The sequence below is a fragment of the Monodelphis domestica genome, chromosome 3 (genome assembly GCF_027887165.1).
Source record: "Monodelphis domestica isolate mMonDom1 chromosome 3, mMonDom1.pri, whole genome shotgun sequence".
Classification (NCBI taxonomy): Eukaryota; Metazoa; Chordata; class Mammalia; order Didelphimorphia; family Didelphidae; genus Monodelphis; species Monodelphis domestica.
This window is the reverse complement of record NC_077229.1, coordinates 346,640,154-346,655,060: the sequence shown is the minus strand read 5'-3', so window position 1 is coordinate 346,655,060 and position 14,907 is coordinate 346,640,154. Positions and strand designations below refer to the sequence as shown.

At 34.1% G+C, this 14,907-nt stretch overlaps 1 protein-coding gene across 8 annotated transcripts in view; it reads right to left on the bottom strand.

Annotated features, from left to right (window-relative positions):
• Positions 1 to 14,907, bottom strand: part of PIGN (phosphatidylinositol glycan anchor biosynthesis class N) — a 246,948-nt gene that overhangs the window by 80,135 nt on the left and 151,906 nt on the right. For all 8 annotated transcript variants that reach the window (XM_056824243.1, XM_056824245.1, XM_056824244.1 and 5 more), the window contains 4 exons: positions 13,733 to 13,832; positions 13,528 to 13,620; positions 12,200 to 12,291; positions 4,502 to 4,610 (listed from right to left, as the gene is read on the bottom strand). In XM_056824243.1, coding sequence (XP_056680221.1) covers positions 4,502 to 4,610; positions 12,200 to 12,291; positions 13,528 to 13,620; positions 13,733 to 13,832 — 394 coding nt within the window. The remainder of the gene's footprint in view (positions 1 to 4,501; positions 4,611 to 12,199; positions 12,292 to 13,527; positions 13,621 to 13,732; positions 13,833 to 14,907) is intronic.

Sequence of the window (14,907 nt, the reverse complement as noted above, 5' to 3'; positions counted from 1 at the left end):
TAGGCATGCAATTTGAAAAACTAGAAAGAGAACAAATTAAAAATCCCCAAATAAAAATTAATTGGAAATCATAAAAATCAAAGGAGAAATGAATAAAATTGAAAGTAAAAGAACTATTGAACTAATAAATAAGACTAGGACCTGGTACTTGGAAAAAACAAATAAAATTGATAAAGTATTAGTTATTCTAATTTTTAAAAAAAGAAGAAAATAAAATTAATAGTATCAAAGATGAAATGGGTAGCCTCACCTCCAATGAAGAGGAAATTAAGATGATTATTAAGAACTATTTTCCCCAATTATATGGCAATAAATATGACAATCTAAGTGAAATGGGTGAATATTTACAAAAATATAAATTGCCTTGATTAACAAAAGAGGAAATAGAATACTTAATCCCATCTCAGAAAAGGAAATTGAACAAGCTATCAAGGAACTCCCTAAGAGAAAAATCCAAGGGCCAGATGTATTCACAAGTGAATTCTATCAAACATATAAAGAACAACTAACCCCAAAACTATATACAAACTGTCTCACAAAATAAGCAAAGGACTTTTACCAAATTCCTTTTATGACACAAATATGGTATTGATTCCAAAGCCAAGCAAACTGAAAACAGAGAAAGAAAATTCCAGACCAATCTCCTTAATGAACATGAATGCAAAAACCTTAAATAGAATACTAGCAAAAAGTCTCCAGAAAGTTATCACAAGGGTTATTCACTATGATTGGGTGGGATTTATACCAGAATTCAAGGATGGTGTAATATTAGGAAAACTATCCACATAATTGGTCACATCAACAGCCAAACCAACAGAAAGCACATGATTATCTCAATAGATGCAGAAAAAGCCTTTGACAAAATACAATACTCATTCCTATTGAAAACACCAGAAAGTATAGGAATAGAAGGTCTTTCCTAAAAATAATAAACAGCATTTAACTAAAACCAGCAGCCAACATCATTTGCAATGGGTATAAATTAGAAGCCTTTCCAACAAGACCAGGAGTGAATCAAGGATCCCCATTATCACCTGTATTATTTAACATTGTACTAGAAATGCTAGCAGTAGCAATTAGAGAAAAAAAAGGAGTTGAAGGGATTAAAATAGGCAATGAGGAGACTCAACTCTTACTCTTTGCAGATGATATTATGGTCTACTTAAAGAATCCTAGAAAATCAACCAAAAAGCTAGTGGAAATAATCAACAATTTTAGCACAGTTGTAGGATACAAAATAAACCTACATAAATCATCAACATTTCTATATATTTTAAATACTACTAAGCAGCAAGAGTTAGAAAGAAGAATTTCATTTAAAATCACCCTAGACAATATAAAATATTTAGGAATGTATTTAGCGAGATAAACCCAGGAACTATATGAACACAACTTCAAAACACTTTCCACACAATTAAAAGTAGATCGACATTATTGGGAAAACATGAATTGTTCATGAGTAGAGTGAGCTAATATAATAAAAATGATAATCCTACCCAAATTAATTTACTCATTTAGTGCCATACCTATCAAACTACCAAAATTTTATTTTTGCTGAATTAGAAAAAATTATAACAAAGTTCATTTGGAAGAACAAAACATCAAAATTATTAAGGGAATGGAAAAAAATGTGAAGGATGGGGGCCTAGTAGTACCAGATGTTAAACTGTGCAATAAAGCAGTGGTCATCAAAACAATATGGTACTGGCTAAGAAAGAGAAGGGAGCATCAATGGAATAGACTTAGGGTAAATTACCTCAGTAAGATAGTGTATGATAAACCCAAAGATCCCAGCTTTGGGACAAAAACGCACAATTTGACAAAAACTGATGTGAAACAGTATGGGGGAGATTAGGTTTAGATCAATATCTCACACCCTACACCAAGATAAATTCAGAATGGGTGAATGACATAAATATAAAGAAGGAAACTCTAGATTTTAAGACCAAGCAAAAGATAGAGACTATTACAAAATGTAAAATAAATAATTGTGATTACCTTAAATTAAAAAGGTTTGTACAAACAAAACTAATTAAAACCAATTAAAACAAACAACCAAAATTAGAAGGGAAGCAACAAATTGGGGAAAAAAATTTTTGTAACAAAAACCTCTGACAAAGGTCTAATTATTCAGATTTACAAGGAGATAAATAAACTTTTCAGATATCTAACATTTTAGCTAACATAGCAAACATTTTAGATGACAGAAGCAGGATCCAAAAAAACATTTTAGGCAGTACAGTATATAGGAAGAGTGTTGGATCTGGAGTCAAATAATTTAGGGTCAAATACCACTTCAGTCAAATCATTTAAACTTTGTGGGCCTAGTTATTCATCTGTAATATCAAGGGGTAGAACTAGATGATTGATAATGTCCCTTCCAGGGCTAATTCCTATGAAATTAATCAAGGGGACATTTAATAGTGATAAATCTGAAGTCCTGTATTTAGTTTCAAAGAATAAAATGCAAAAGAAAATAACGGGTTAGAAATAGATAAAAGTTTATATGACAAAGTTTGTTGGTTTTGGTGGAGTGTAAGGCAACAATGAGATATGGGAGCCAAAAAATCTAATGCAATCTTAGGCTCCACTGTGAGACCCAGTGTCAGGAGTGAAGAAGGGGATCAGAATGTTGAAGGGGCTTTGAAATCATGCCAGACAAGGATTAGCTGAAGGAACCGGGGACTTGTTCCCTGGAAAAGAGAAGAATAAGGGGAAGAGAAGGAAGGGAAATAGAGGAGGTGTGTTTATATAACAGCTACTATGTGTCAGACATTGGGGTAGGCAGAAGAAGCTCTAGATATAAGGTATACACAGAACTAACATGTGGAAGAGGGATTGGCTTGCTCTGCATGTTCCTGAGGACCATCCTAGGAGTAATGGTAGAAGTTAAAGAAAAGCAGATTCAGAATTGATAAATGGAAACAAAGAATCCTGTACAGAACAGCCCCAAGGTGGCATGGGCTTCTTGGAAAGGGTATGGGTTTACCTCCATTAGTGATCTCAAGCTGAAGCTTAGATAGTTGGGCAGTCTAGAAGGTATGGCTGTTAGGAAGGGTTAGACTAGGTAACCTCTGGGGTCCTTTTCAACCCACATTCTCCAAATTCTGACTTTTTGTTTCTTTCAGTCACAAAGATGTTTTTAGCCCTTTTACCCTAATTATTTTTTACCTCTCTACTAATCATAGTGAATGTTAAATTAAAAAAAAAATTAATGTATTCCAAAATTATTCAGATTGACTAAGTTGAAAAAATTATTGGAAAATTTTCCATTCTTTACTTTAATTTTTGCTATGCAGGCACAGGGAAAATAATAAAATCTTAATTCAGTGAAAGTTATAGTACTGATTTTTTTTTTTCCTAGCTGCCCTTGTAGAAAGTTAGTTGAATAGAAATAAAGATGAAAGATCAGATCCAGAGTGAGAAAGGATCCTATGTAATCATCCCTTCATTTTACCAATAAGGGAACTGATGCTCGGTGAAGTTAAATGACTTGCTCAAGGTCACACAATTTATAAACATCTGAGGCACAGTTTGAACCTATGCAAATAGAAATTTGATACATATGAACTACATTTACTCAGCATCCTTTTAGGTTATGTCCTGACTTTGCATCCTATTGTTTGGGAGATAAATTTTGCTGAAACTCAGGCTGTGGGTTTTTTTTGGGCTTTTGCTTTCATAAAGTGCTGCAGGTCTCTGGCTCACTCAGCTGAAGGAACCCCTTTCTCTTTCAGTTTGCTGTTATTAAATTCTATAAATTTAAATACTTGGAGTATTCGTTCATTTTTACTCTCACATACCCAAGATCTCTGACTCCAAAGCCAGTGTTCTTTTCAATGAATAAATTCAATTTATTTATATTGCATTTGTAATGTTTAAAGTGTGAGATAAATGCACAAATGTAGGAAATGTTAGCATATCCTTGTACCATTTTACAAATCTCTCATAGTTCTATCATGTTCCTTTGCAAAAACAAACAAAAAATCGATTGAAAAGAACCCAGACACAACAGATTCATCACTTCAATGGGCAGTATAACACTCCAAGAATGAAAAGTGAAAATCCATTAATGGGGGAGAATCATTTTCTGTGAAATTATCATGGAGAAAAGTTTAAATTTTTTTTTAAAATAGGAATGCATTTACTTGGGTTTACTTGTCCCATTCTTTCACAGACTGTAGTAAGTGCTCGGCAAGTATTTTTTGACTGAACCAAATTGTAATTTTGTAGTGCAAAATCTTAATTCCTCAGCATTCTTCAGGGCAGTTAGAGAGCATGCAAACCCAAGAACATTTTCACAGATTAGCAACTGAATGACTTGACTTGAAGCATTTTTATATGACTGAAATCTTTCTGACTAGTGGATCTTTGGGAAATTCAGCAGCATGCAGTATAGAATTGCATAATTTAGAAGATGATTTAATTTTAAATGTTCTTGAATAATTCTTACATATAAAAATTGTGTACCTGCCAATCACATTAAAGATTCAGAACTTACCTGATACAGATGTACTGGCAGATCTTCGACTTTAAATTTACTTTTGCTTTTCCAGATATATACAAAGGATGACAAGGAGATCAAAAAAATGAGCAAACCTGCTCCTGTTCTGTGAAAAGCAAAAAAAAGTACTATTTTAAAATTATTCTGTGAGTTTTCCTAAGCTATTTGCAGAGTGCTGCCCATACACAAGGTAATCAAGTTCTTTGCACCTTATACAAATAATGAACCATTCACTATATGTCATGATCATCTACTTAAACATAAAAAACACACATCTGACAACTGACATCTTTGAGACTGGATAGAGGCAATAAAATAATTGGCTATAATTTTACTAGGATGGGTTCACCTATCACAATAATTTTTTTTTTTAAAGAGCTCTTACCTTCTGTCTTTGAACTGATAGTAAGTATTGGTTCCAAGTCAAAAGAATGGTAAAGGGTCAGGAAACTGGAGTTAAATAGCTTGCCCAGGATCACACAGCTAGCAAGTGTTGTGAAAGGAAATTCTTGGTCCTCTTTGCCTATTCTGAATTTACACTTATAAAAAGGGAATCCTTTATTCTCTTTGCCTAGAGTTAACACTTTGCTTGGCAATAACTTTAAAGTACCCCCGCTTGGGCTGGGTGGAGGAGCTCACAAACCACTTGGAGAATTCACATCTCCGGACTCTTTTGACTGGTATTCTCCTCTCCAGAGGGTGAGATCTGGAGGGTTCATACCCTTAGCTGTGAACCTTTTGATGAAAAATTGATCTTCAGAAATCTTTGATATGAGCTGACACCTTCAGAGGATGAGACACTACCCTCCTAGGCAATGCTAGATAAGACGAGTTGGAAGCTGTGATTGACCCCTATGAAGAGGGGAGGAGACAAGAAGTCACTATATAAGGGCTTGAATTTCTGAGGTGGGAAGAAAGTCAGCTTCAAGAAGGAGTTGGACTTCAAGAAAGAAATCAGCTTAAGGAAGAAGATCGACTTAAGGAAGAAAGTTGGCCTCAGGACTCACCTTCAGTTCAAGCCATTGTCTTGACCTATCTCTTGGAGGGAATTTGGGTGAGTGCTGGCTGTCTTTTATTGACCTCTGGAGAGAGTTTAATTCCAGTTGAAGGTCAAGTCCTAGCTGAGTCAAGCACTGGAGCATTATTTAGTTAGCCAGACTAAGTGCCTTCTCTACCTTTGTATTTCTCTACTTTCACTCTTTCCTCCTCTTTTGTAAATATAAGCTATTAAAGTCATTTTCAACTTTGAACATATATTTCATCAAACCATTAAAATTTAACTGTTACAGTGTCTGAGGGCACATCTAAACCCAGGACCTCTTGTCTCCCAGGCCTTGTTCTTTAGCCACTTAGCCATTCCCACAATAACCTTTTTCGGGCTTAAAATTAATCTATGATAATATATGAGGTATAGAGAGATTAAGTTACTTGCCCAGGATAATAAAAATAATAAATATCAGAGCTAGGATTTAAATCCAAATCCAACTGACTTATAAGATCATAGATTTAGAGCTGGATGAAACCTGAAAAGTTATTTGGTTCAGTCATCTTAATGAGGAACTGGGGAACGCAGAGGTCAAGTGATTTGCCCACGGAGGAGGTAGCAGCAACTCAGACCACAAATCCAGCATTCTTTACTGGAACCCCCCAAGACCAGCACTCTGTTATATTACTCTATTTCTTCAGATAGTTTTTTAAAAAGAACATTTTTAGAAAACTTGATGAAATAAAACTTTGTATTTCTTAGGTCTTGGTTAGCTATATTTTTAGAAAGTGATTTATTAGAACTCCTTCTATAATCTAGTTTACTCAGTTGTATAATGGCAAAAACACAAATTTAAGTTCACTGAAGGTAGGTAGGGGCCATTCTCTCTCTCTCTCTCTCTCTCTCTCTCTCTCTCTCTCTCTCTCTCTCTCTCTCTCTCTCTCTCTCTCTCTCTCTCTCTCTCTCCCCCCCCCCTCTCTCTCTCCTTTCTAGTGCCTAGAGTTCTAATACAGTATTGGAGTTTGAACCCTAGGTCTTCTTTTTTCCTATGTTATATTAGGTAAGTCACCTTACCTTTGTAGGACTCATCTGAAAAATTATATAGTTGGAGTATGTGGCCTCTCAGGTCACCTATAGCCATAGATCAAGGGGAAAAATAAATATGTCTATGATTCTCCATTCAAACATTTATTAAATAGGTTCATTAAAATATAGATTTAGAGACAGAACAGACTATAGAGGTCATCTAGGCTGATTATATAATTTTATAGATGAGAAAACAAGGCCCAGAGAAGTCAAATGATTTGTTCAAGGATTATAAAGAATAAGACCTGGGATTTGAATTGTGATCTTTTCTTTTCCTATTAGGCACAAATCATCACACTGGGTTCTAGGGATTCAAGAGAAAAAATCCAAAATAATCTATTTCAAGAAACCAACACTCTAGTATGTGAGCTTATTATGATAATGCACTGGATATGGAGTTAGGAAGAACTTAATTCAAATCTGTCCTCAGACATTTCCTAGTTCTGAGATTTTAGGCAAGTTACTTAACTTTTATTTGCCTTGGTGTTCTCATCTGTAAATGAAGATAATAATAGCACCTACCCCCAAGGCTTCGAGGATCAAATGGGATTATAATTGTAAAGCATTTAGCACAGTGCCTGGCACATAGTATGTACTATATAAAGGTTAGTTATTACTATTATAATCTACCCTCAGACACTTACTAGCTGTATGAACCTGAGCAGGTCACTTAACCACTGTTTGCCTCAATTTCGCCATCTGTAAAATGAGGATCATAATATCCTCTACCTCTCAGGGTTGTGTTGAGGATAAAATGAAATTGTAATTATAAAGTGCTTAGCATAGTTGCTGGCATATAGTAAGAGTTATATGAAAATTATCTATTATTATTATTATCATCATTTACACAATTAAGTATTTATAAGATAATTTGAGGAAGGAGAATACTAATAACAAAGTGATTAGGGAAAGTTCAACAGAAGGGATTATATGACCTCCAGGATCAAACATAAAATCCTTTAGTTGGCATTTAAAGACCTTTATAACTTTGTCCCCACCACCATCTTATCTATCTAATCTTCTTCAATGCCTTGTCCATGCCTTCCACTACCACCCTATGCCCCACACCTCATATACTCTACAATCTGGCATCATTGGCCTCCTTGTTGTTCCTTGCATGAGGCATTCCAGCTTCTGCCAGTATTGTCACTGACCATCTTACATGTCTCTCTCCTGCCTTGCCTCCTGACTTCTTTAAGACTCAGCTCAAATTTCCACCTTCTATAAAAAGTCCTTCCTAGTCTGCCTTAAATCTCTCTCCCATATTTCCTCTATATATAATTTGCTTGTTGTCTTCCCTTTTAGAATGTGAGCTCCTAAAGAGAAGGTAATGTTTTTTGATCTTCTTTGTATCTTCCAGTGCCTGGCACATGGGAAACATTTAATAAATGGAGTCAATCATATTGACTAGACTGACTTGACTGACTGGAGGATCATTAGGATAATTTGGCTTTCTAGCTTTATCTCATTATTATTATTCCCATACTGACTCCATCCAAACTGGACTACTAGGTATCTCTTAATTTTGCATTTTCCCCAATCCTGTTCCTTTCCTTCAGTCTCTACCTGACTTGGAATACCTTGAATTCCTTCTCGTTCTCCCTGTTCTGTTTGCTAGACTATGTGAATTTTAAAACTATTCCACCCTAATCAGACTGTACTTTAGAAGATCTGATTTAGCTATTTCCTGATCAATAACAATGGAGATACTTGGAATAACAGAATCAAGTATTGGAAACTCTACATTTCTCTCCCCTTCTTAATATAACAAGATTAGGAAGGTCTACATCAAACTCAAGATTTAATTATCTGAGGAAATGGCCATCAACAGACATGTGCAGAAAAACGGACAGACCCCTGGGCTGTCCTAAGTCAATCTAAGTGATCATTGGTACAGATGAGACACAGGAAAATGATGTAAAACCGTCCATATAAGGCATGCCACTTCCTCTCTCTTCCTCTTTCCCTGGAGAGGTGACTCTGGCTGAGAGTGTGCTAGGCGTTTTGACATCTTGGAGTGTTGGTGGTGAGTTTTGCCCTTGAGCTGATTCAGGTTCGGGCATCTTAGCTGATCCCCTATGGAGGTCAGGCTGATTCTTTCCTCCTTCATACTCAAAACCTTACTTTCTAGATCTCCTAATCTTCCTGCCTGGTACTAGCCCCTTCCTTCTTCCTTCTTCTTAATCTCTTCCACTATATCAATTAAATCACAATAAAATTTCCAGCTGAGTTTGAGTGTTTCATTAGGATTTTACAAATAAAATCCTTGGTGACCAAATATAATTATTACATTCAGTCTCAACCATAATTTTAACCTTTACAACTACTATCATCCTTCCAAGTATGGACTAAATGAGACCACCTCCTCTACAAAGGCTACTCTGATTCTTAAGCCAGAGCTCTACTTTCTCAACTTTTGTTTGTACCTCTCAGGATTTATCATATTGGGTTTTTTTTTTTAATAGTATGATTATACTGGGGACTTGGGCAGTTTCTTTGCTTAGCATTGTATTTACTTTAGGGTCTAACACCCTGTTCTACACAGAGAAAGAACTTGTTAATTACTTGTTGAATTAAATGTGACCGAGATCCCTATAGAAAAACTTAGTACAGGTCAAAGGAGAGTCATAGCAGTTGACAAATTAATTGAAAAGAACATAAGGAAAAATTGAGAATTAGTGATTCATTTGTTCATCAGTATTTGTGGGAAATTAAGACAAAAAATTGGTGGTATGTTATTAACACATCAGGTTAGAGATAAGAATTCTAAATTATTTAGAATTTCCTGGTACAGAAATAATAGATTGTAAGCTCCTCAAGGTCAGGGACTGTCTTCTGTCTTTTTTGTACTTCAGAGTTTAGCAGAGTGTCTGGCACAGAGTAGGCACTTAATAAATGTTTATTAAATCAAATAGGGTAGATGTTAGATATTCTTATTTAAGACCTTTAATTGCAATAGCCCTAAATACTGTTTATATTAATTTATCTTTGTGGTCTTACAAAGTACAGACAGTAGCTAAAAAGGATAAAAGGAGGTATATGAAATCTGATCATGCTTCAAAATGAAGAGCTGGCCCACAGAGTTACTTGAAAATAAATTTAAAAGGCTCATCATCCAAGAACTCAGGAATCAGAGTAGAAAGCCAGTAAAATTTCAAATAAATATTACAGTTCTTTTGTCAAAAAAGATTTCCCATATTCTAGTCATAATTTTTGCTTATATCTCCTGCTTCTGACAATATTAGAGTAAATAGGAGGGAGAGCTCTCTTTAGCCTATATATAGAATTTCTTCTCACTTCAATATGTTACATCCTACTTAAGTATTTTTGTACTATTTAGGCAGGATTGGCAGGCAGAGAGGAAACTGATATGAGGACAGCAGAAGGAATTAAAAAAATGTGACAATGAGAATGAAACACCAGAAAGAGGTAATAACAGGATCTGAGTGAAAATAAAAACCATTAATAGCCAGAAAATGGGACATGGTAGAGAAATAGCCAGATAATAATGTGCTCCTTAATTTCTCAAATTTAGTGGCTGATACTCAATCTTTTCGACATTATAATACTCCAAAGTAACATGGTTCAGACATTTTTATACTTTCAATGGATCTCTGACCTCACCTATATGAATATTCTCAGCATCATTTTATAACCAATCCACCCCCTTTCTTATCCTATGTGATCCTTATCCATGCTCTCCCATTTAGTCTCCCCAGCAGATCTACTGAGTTTGCTACCTGCCTTCCTTGAGGTCTTCTTACATTTTGTATATTCTGAGGAAGTCATTGGCTGTCAGTCTGTTATTTGCGGCCCTCATACTACTTGACTTGTCTAACTCCTTTTCCAAACTCACATTTCCTGGATGATCTCCTTTTTGACACTTCTGGAGCATGGGCTATCTTCAGAAATACACTGAAGCATTCTTGTGCCCACCACATATCTGTCTACTGCCCCACAACCTGTCACCTACAATTTTGATTCCTCAGACACCATAGCATTCCAATATTTGCAAACAAAAAAGAATCACCAAGAGAATATTAGGGCTAAAAATATGGGGTTCTGTATCTTCTTGGTAATGCTAAAAGAGATATGCAATTTCCTAAATGCAATATGGGATGTATTATTCTTCTTATTCAATTCTAGGGCCAGGTCATTGCATATAAATACTCTCGAGATCATTTGGCTTTGTTAGCCCACATGGTAAGTTTCTGCAAACTTATTGTTGACTCTATGGATCTTGATGCTTTATAAGATAATACTATTGTTAATGATCTACCCTCTTCCAATGCAGTGTTTTACAAGTATATTTGTATTCTAAATTGGCTTTGTCCTTGGTTGCCACATTTTTCTCTCAAAGAGATTAAATGTGTATTGGTGAAGGTAGCTTCTGATTTTTTCCTACTCAGCTTTCCAACTGCTTTACATCACTTAAATTTCTGTAGGAAAGAGTGATAAGGTCAATACTATTACTTTTTTTCCATTTCTTTAAAAAAATGGTCTATTTAAATAGGTCAGATTAACACTGTTACAAGTTTATGCAGAGATGTCTTCTCATATTTCATACTTTCTTCTAATTTGATATTGATTTTGACATTTGTTAGAACTAGTTAATGGTCTAACTAATCAAACATCATTGTTTTAAGATTCAAGAATTTAATTGGACCTTTTGCTCTACTACTGGATTTTCTAATGTGAGACATTTCCTGTTTCCTAGTCAATATACAATGACAATAATAATTTTGCTCACTTCTGGGTTAGCTATTACAATTATGACTATATATAACACCATAAAAATGTCATGTACTCTATTTTCAAAATTGTTTTGCAAAGATTCCTTAAACTAAAAAAGACAAGGAATCACTTAGGTATCAGATACATGCTACAAATTCATCATTTGTACACAACATTCAGAAAAAGAAAAGAGTATTGAGGATGATTACATGGTTGGATAAGGAAATGAAAAGGAAATAAAGACTACTGAATTCAGTTCCTCTTCTGTCCTGCCTCCAAAAGAAGATCATTAGATAATGGTTTTAAAGTAAGGCTATTACACTTTAGAACAACTTTTTATGTCATTACTTAGATGTTGAAATTCATTTTCCAAAGCCATTTATGTTAGAATAAAAGGAAATATATTTAACAGTAGCATGAAAAATTAAGGTTGAAAAGTGCTTATTTACAGGGAAGGTGGTGAAATGTAGAAAGGCTGTCAAAGAAGTTTGCAGAGATTCCTTCTAGAAAAGTCTTTTAAAGAAAAATAAAAAGGCTATTAATTTTTAACTGAAATAGTTCAAATATTACTTCACCTGAAGTTAGAGGAATGGACTAAATTGTTTCTAAATATTGGCAGATAAACCAGCCCCAGTTCCATATGTGCAGTACACATCATCTCAGTAAGAAATATGTTTTTTTACCTAGGAACTAAAAAGCAACTTAAATAGTGGAAATGCAGAAAGATCTTATGAAGCCTCTAAGATGCAAAAGCAATGATTTCTATGGTTTGGTATGATTCTATAATTTTTTATTTCAAGTAATTCCTAATGCAAGACTGAAATTCAGAACTCAGTTCAGAATGTTTAAAAAGGAAGAAAATTAGATTTTGAAAGAAATATTGCTCTTACACTAGAGTGATATCTGGTTCACGTCCTAAAACAGGTAAAAGGGGAAACACTGCAAGAAGTAAAGAGAAGAGTGTCCAACCTAGTGATGTGATCTGAAAAAACAAACAAAAAAAATGAATCCTTTAGTTATCTTTGGATAAGCACAGTAAAGACAGGAATAAATAGAAGCATTACTTCAGTCCTTGTTATATGTGGAACTACATTTTTGGAACACAGAAGTTAAAAGGACTCAAAACTTTATTGGTATTTATAGAAACCATTTTGAATATATCTTTATTTTAATAATTAGTCTAAAATAATAAACAAATTTTATATGCCATGAAAATTATACAAGATGATGTCCTTGAAACCAGTTGGTTAGGATACAAGATTTTTAAAAAGCCATGAAGGAACAGTTCATAAAGGGTTATTAGAATGTATCTACATTCATCCTTTGCCTCCAGCACAAGAAACAGCCTAGAAGGGCTGGGGGCCATTTAGTATGGGGTACCTTGTCATATCCTATATGGCCATAGGACAGTCAGGCTTAATGTTTAAAATTATACCCTAGATTGTAAATATGAATAACATGAAATTAGGTTTTGAACAATGACACGTGTATGACCTAGTAAAATTGCTTGTCAGTCCCAGGAGGGGGAAGGGAAGAGGGATGAGAAAAATCATGAATCATGTAACCATGGGAAAATATTTTTAAATTAAAAAAATTATACTCTATTGAACTGATATTTCTTTTTCAAAAGGAATCAAAGCATTTTCACATTTGTTGCATGTCCACAGAAAGTATTAAGTTATTGATGATGATTTCATTTATCCTTTTAACATTTCTTCAAGGTATTTTAGGGCAAATACTGATAGGAAAAAAGTGAGATATTAAAGATTGAATAGTCAATGATAGAACCTAAGTTTTCTAACTCTCAATATACCATATTTTCCATTTTACTATACTGCTTATCTCGGGCAGTTCTTCAGTTGTTATATCATCTAGTCATTTGAGGTTAAAGGAATTTTAAATAAGTAATTCATAAAATGACAAGTGATATATTTCCAAACTGCTATAGTCATCACCTAGTTTGTTCATTTTGACATGAGAGATTAGGGGAATTAAGGTATATTTTGAATGTAGCCTTAGCCCTTTGGTGATAGGCAGTATAAAATCTAGAAAAGTTAATAATGAAACTAGGTTAATAAAGATTCAGTTTCTTAGTTAACATGAAAAAAGTATTCATCTTTTCCAGAAATGTAGACATCACATTCAGTTTAGGAAAGTAGAAAGACAAAATAATTATTCATTTACTAAATGTCAAAATTAATACAAGTTTACACTATACCTTTGCTTGAGTCCAGAGTTGGGTGAAAAATGGCCAGCAAGCAAAAGCAATAAGACCAGCAGTAAGCATGTAGCGGTAGAAAAAACTCAGAACCTAATAAGAATAAGATATAAGAAATTTTACAAAAGAGATAGGCAAAAACTAATTTAATATTTATAACGTATCTTTGAAAATTGGAAAATATGGCAATAAGGTATTTACTTACTAATATTTCAATCCCAAGAGTGAAAACTAGTAAAAACACAATTGAATGTTTTCCAGAAAAGGTCAACAATGATGTGATCAGGTCTTGAATAACTTGGAATCTGTTTTAAAAGGTTATGTCAGATGTTTAAGTTAATTTAAAAAAATCATGTTGTACATTGAATATAACTTGAGGTAAACTGAGGTTCTCAAAGGCTATACCCATAAGCATAAGCTTTGGCAGGTCTAACTAAGCTGGAATCAAGTCTTCTTGAATGATCTGACAAACTACTGTCCAAGGATCAGACCAATATTGAAAGGGCTATCCATTAGAAATCTGTTTAATAGTGACAAAATATTTTGGCATTACAATTCATGAAGAACCATCTGGAAAGGTATAAAAAGGTTATAATCTATATCATTTAAGATATACACATATATTGTTATTATGTTATATATATATATATATATATATATATATATATATATACTTGTTAGATCACCCAAAGAAATTATGAATCATTTAGAAGGACAGAAGTATAGAAGACAGTAAATAACTAATTCCACATTTTGGGAGAGAAGCAGATTGAGAATAGAATGACTTCTGGTTTAAATTATACCCATTTTGAAGGAAAGAATTATCATGAAAGCAAGTCAGAAAAATATCAGCTGCTTTGTTTTTGGCAAAGAGAGAGAATATGCTTATAGATGTATGGAAAACCAAAAATTCCCCATCAACATCACTAATATAACAGACCTCTATGAGGGGCTTGGGTTTATGTTCCCAAATTCTAGTTCATCTTTCCTATCAGTCTATAATACAGTACAATGATAATACTGCTTCTGTGTATGTCTCCTCTCATCTTCAAGTCTTTTATCATGTACTCTGGTTCCTGGACTTCCTAATGGGAGTATGCCTTTTCAGTATATCACCCGATATACATTACCATTCCAGACTATTTACCTCCCCTGTTACATTTAAATAGACTTAAATAGACTTCCTGAACTAATTCCAATAAGAGAAGATAAATGGCAGAATAAAAGCCTTTAGGTCAAGTGAATACATGCTACCTGTCAGATTTACTCAATCTAAACTTTCTGAGCGGGACACTAATCCATTTGCCTATATTACAGTTCTCATTATCTAGAAAGGTGTTCTAGGTTAATTCTGATTTTCAGCGGTAGCTAGCATTCTTT